We start from the raw sequence: 4,387 nt of genomic DNA on the forward strand, positions 1-4,387 counted from the left end.
GCAATCCCTAGCCCCACGGGGCGGGCAACGGCAGCTAGGAGATCTCCGTGCCCTCCGTGTCTCTCTCTGGGACCCTCCGGGCGCCCCGAGCACCAGGCTGGATCCCCCCGCCAATGGCGGGGAGAGACTCTCCCCGCGGGCTCAGGTGTGCAACTCCAAAGTTTCCCTCTGCGTTTAGGAGTAATTGCAGGGGGTTTAGGTAGGGTTCTGGTCACCTGTTTCCAGCGTCGCTCCTCTGTTGTGTTCTCGCTCCTGCCCTAGACGTGCGTGGATCCTCTGGGGGCGTCCGTTGGAAGAAAGCCACTTGCAGGTACCAGGCTGCCCGTCGGGGTCGGAGAGCCCTCACCTATTTCCACCTCCTCCCGGAGGAAAGTCCATCCGCCTTCCGATGTATAGTCGCGTGTGTGTCTCAGACGTCCTGAGATGCTGTCTGGATATCCTTTGTCAAGCGATAAGTGTCCAAATGATTGTAGACTCGAAGGGCGAGAGACAAAGAGGACTACTCACGGCGCCATCTTGGCTCTTCTTCAAAAGCTTTTCTTAAAGAGTCAGATAGCAAGTACTCTGAGTTTCACGCACCACACAGTCTCTGTCACAATAGTCAGTTCCACCAGTGAGGCACAGAAACAGCCAGAGAGGATACGTCCAGGAATGAGTGTGGCCGTGTTCCATATGGTTTTATTTACAAAAAGCAGCCGGCCAGTCCATAGGCTGTAGTTTACCAACCCCTCAAAGAACAGGCAAAACGAACCTACAAGGCAGCTAGCTTAGCAGGAAGGGGGAAAGGGCCCCAGGGAAATTTCTAGGCTGATGGAAATACTCTATATTTTGATGAGGGTGGTGTTTATATGGGTATATACATATGCAGAAAGACTTCTGTTTTAATATAACTTTCAAATAATTGCAAGTATCAAAGAAATGCAATGTGCTTTATTTTTTAATGGTGTAAGTAGGATTTGGATGGGGGTGGGGGTTCCAGATGCAACAGATCCTGGGGAAGGGACTCTGAGGACAGCAAGGGCTCCTGACACTAATTGGAGAAGAGGAAGGGAGACCCTGAGGCTAGGAGTGAGGGTGGGGTAAGCCCTGAATGCAGGTGAGGAGTGGAGGGATGGCACAGGGAGACCGAGGCGCAGGTGCAGCCCACGCTCCTCTCCACCTCACAGACGCAGAAATGGATGGGGGAAGGGCTCTCTCTGGGGGCCAGGCACAGAACCCAACCGACTGACACCCAAGACAGGGAAGCTGCCACCAGCCCCTACTGCTTCCCCCCCCCCCCCCACCAGGGTTACTGAAGGCTTCCGGACAGAGGGTGAGAAGGTGGGATGTCTGAGTTTCAACACTTTGAAATTGCTCCTGTCCCGTCAAAACAAGAGCTGGAGAGGGTCAGTTTGGACCCAGATTCGCTCTGCAGTCCTCAGGAGACAAATCACTTCCAGCCACCCCCACCCCCACCTCCACCCTCCCAGCTCACATTCTGCCTTCTTCCCTGCCTCTCTCTCCTTCCTTGCCTCCAGACCCTGGCCTCCTGCCGAGACACTCTGGTCTTCTGCTGTAAGGAGAGGCTCCAAGCTGTAGACCTCATGAACCAGCCCCTGGACAAGGTTCTGGAGCAGGCCGGCCGCCACTCATGGGTGAACCTCTCCCGTGTCCCCTCTCCCCGCACTCAGGGCCTGAAAACGCCACCTCCAGACCCTGTGGGCACCTATACCCCAGGTAGGCCCCCACAGAAAGGAGCCCACTATAGTGGATGCCCTTGGTGCCCAGCCCTCCCCTACTTCTCAGCTGCCCCTTTCCCTGGGGAATTTTCCCCCTAGAGCAAATGAGAGACCTGAAAGCCAGTCTCCAGCCAAGCCCACGTCCTTGATTAGCTATTCCCTCTGCGCAATCCTGCTTCCCACACTCATGCCTGCGTGCCAACACTCGCCCAGGCACTCCCAGGCGCTGCTCACACTAACCCACTCACAGCCCCTCCCCTGGGCTTTCTGCCAGTCCCCCGATAAAGCCCCCTCGCCCAGGGCCCACCACCACCTAGAACGGAGAGGGGCACGCAGAAAGCCAGGGTGGGGGAAAGGGCCTCGGCGCCCCACGCGCGTCCCGCCCGCCCACAGAGTGTGCCGCAGCGCTGTACGAAGCCAAGCGACTGTTGCTGGAGTCCAAGGACACCTTGCTAGAAATGGCAAAGAACGAGGAGGACATCCAGGAGCAACAACAGCAGATCGGCGATCGCGTGTGCGCCTCGATAGCAAAGAAGACGCGCGAGACCTCGGAGCTGATGGTGGGCGCGGCGGGCTCGGCTCCTAGCTGGCCGCTGGGGGCCAGGGTGGGAGAGTACTGCGGAGGGAGGCGGGGGACGCGGGAGGAGAGGGGACGAGAACCCGGTGTGAGCCCCTGGGCTGCCACCCACCCAGGAAAGAATGAACATGACCTTAGGACTAATGAGGGGAACTATCCACCGGTGCACGAAATTCAACCAGGAGATGTACATCACCCGCGACCTCATCAAGGTATGGTTTGGGGAAAGGGCCTGCGGGGGCGAGGCCAGGGGTGCCCCGTAGGCTGGGCCTCACTGCTCCGCACACCGCACTCTGCCAGGGTCCTCTGTCAAAAAGTCACCTGGAGACTCGAGAAAAGCTGGATAGACCCCTGGTTCGCGTGTACCAGAGACACGTGGGCACCCAACTTCCCGAGGCCACGCGCCTCGCCCAGGTACGCCCCTCTCCGTCCCCCTTCCGCGCCTCTCCGAGCTCTCTAGGGCGCCCCGCCCTGGTAAGAGTCCTTCCTCAAGCGTACTTGGCCCAGGGAAGACCCCCTCATCCAAGTCTGTCCTTCAGCTCCTGCTCAAGAGGAGGCCCTCCGACACCCACACCTGTCCCAAATAAGTCCCCTCGATCCCCACCCTGTCCGCCTCATCCCCACCCTCTCATGACACAGCCCCTAGTTCAGGCCGCCCCTGAGGAGGCTCCCCCTTCATGCACGCCTTGCCCAGATGTTCTCTCACATCCCAGGTCCACCTTGTCCCTCAGCCCTGCCCTCTCGCGGGTTCTCTTCCAAGCAAACCTGGCCCAGGTGTGTCCCTCCCCATCCGAGGCCCGCCCTCTCTTCAGCTGTGCTCCCTTCACACGCACCCCTGGCCCAGGTGTGTCCGCCCACCCCAGACAGGGTCCCGCCCTCCGCTCCGGCTCTCTGTCCCCCAGCCCGGCCGGCCCCCTCGCCCCCTCGCCCCCTCTGCAGGGCACTGACAAGGTGCAGCGCCACATCTCGCACATGGAAAAGAACCTGAAGGAGCTGCTCGCCAAGCGCAAGGACCTCACCTGGAGCCTCAACTGCAAGAAGATCGGGCGTGACGTGGACTACAACGTGGTGCGCCTGCGCCTCCGCCAGCAGCACCCGCACGTGTGCTACGAGCAGGCGCAGCGCCTGGTCAGCGACTGGGACCCGCGCACGCCGCCGCCGCGCGCCGAGTCCCCCGCCACCCAGTGACAGCCTCCCCGGCCAGGCCTGGGAGCGGGGCCTCGGCCCAACGGCCCTGCCTCCTGCCACCCACACTCCCTCGGAGCGCCCTCCAGCAGAGTTATAGCAATCAAAAATAACAATAATTATCATTTGTTAGGCACCTACTGTGTATCTATCGTTTACTCTGCAACACGCTATAGGGGGGTATCCTGGAAGTTAACAGGATGCATTTGGACACCAGATTTCTGGGGTTCAAATCCCGATTCCCCAATTTCAAGCTGTGTGGCCTTGGGCAAGTCACAGTCCCCCTCTGGCCTCAGTCTCTCCACTGGTAAAACAGGAAAAACTACAGCACCCACCTCAAAGGCTTGTTGTAAGCATCGATAGGTTCATGTGTGTAAGGCCTGTAGCATGGTGGCTGCAATGCACCATGATTTATCATCCCCGTGTTACAGTTGAGGACACTGAGGCACAGTGAGACTAAGCGGATGCCCAAGATCACATAGCTGGCAAGTAGAAGAGCTGGAATTTTAGTCCTCGACTCTAGAGCCTGCACTCTAGGCAGAACTTGGGGCTCCCCTCTGTCCTCCTCTCTTTAGACAGACATGGGTTCCCCCTGCTTTCTGCCTTTGTTGATAACACACACACACATACACACACACACACACACACACTAGGATGCAGCTTCCCCAGTAGCCCTCTCTAGCAGAGGCTGTTCATTCTCCCAGACCCCAGGCAGCTCAGGTGGGGAGGTGCGATAGTCCCATTGCCCTCTTCTCTATTTACCTCTGGGGTGGAGGGGAAACTGCTCCTTCAAGATTCACAGCATCCTTCATTGGTTTATTGAGACCCTACAAGTGTGAGGTTCTGAGCCAGGCACAGAGTGCAGCAGTGAGTGGAGCTGACTGGTCTCTGCTCTCAGGGAGCCCAC

General features: G+C 58.7%; 1 protein-coding gene across 1 annotated transcript in view; it reads left to right on the forward strand.

The window, feature by feature from the left end:
* The window catches only part of CCDC105 (coiled-coil domain containing 105), a 17,840-nt gene extending 14,357 nt beyond the window's left edge, over nt 1–3,483 (forward strand). The window contains exons 3-7 of the mRNA XM_046671195.1: nt 1,518–1,716; nt 2,112–2,278; nt 2,412–2,507; nt 2,596–2,709; nt 3,235–3,483. Coding sequence (XP_046527151.1) covers nt 1,518–1,716; nt 2,112–2,278; nt 2,412–2,507; nt 2,596–2,709; nt 3,235–3,483 — 825 coding nt within the window. The remainder of the gene's footprint in view (nt 1–1,517; nt 1,717–2,111; nt 2,279–2,411; nt 2,508–2,595; nt 2,710–3,234) is intronic.
* The last annotated feature ends 904 nt before the right edge of the window (nt 3,484–4,387 follow it).

Source organism: Equus quagga, chromosome 9 (assembly GCF_021613505.1).
Source record: "Equus quagga isolate Etosha38 chromosome 9, UCLA_HA_Equagga_1.0, whole genome shotgun sequence".
Taxonomy (NCBI): domain Eukaryota; kingdom Metazoa; phylum Chordata; class Mammalia; order Perissodactyla; family Equidae; genus Equus; species Equus quagga.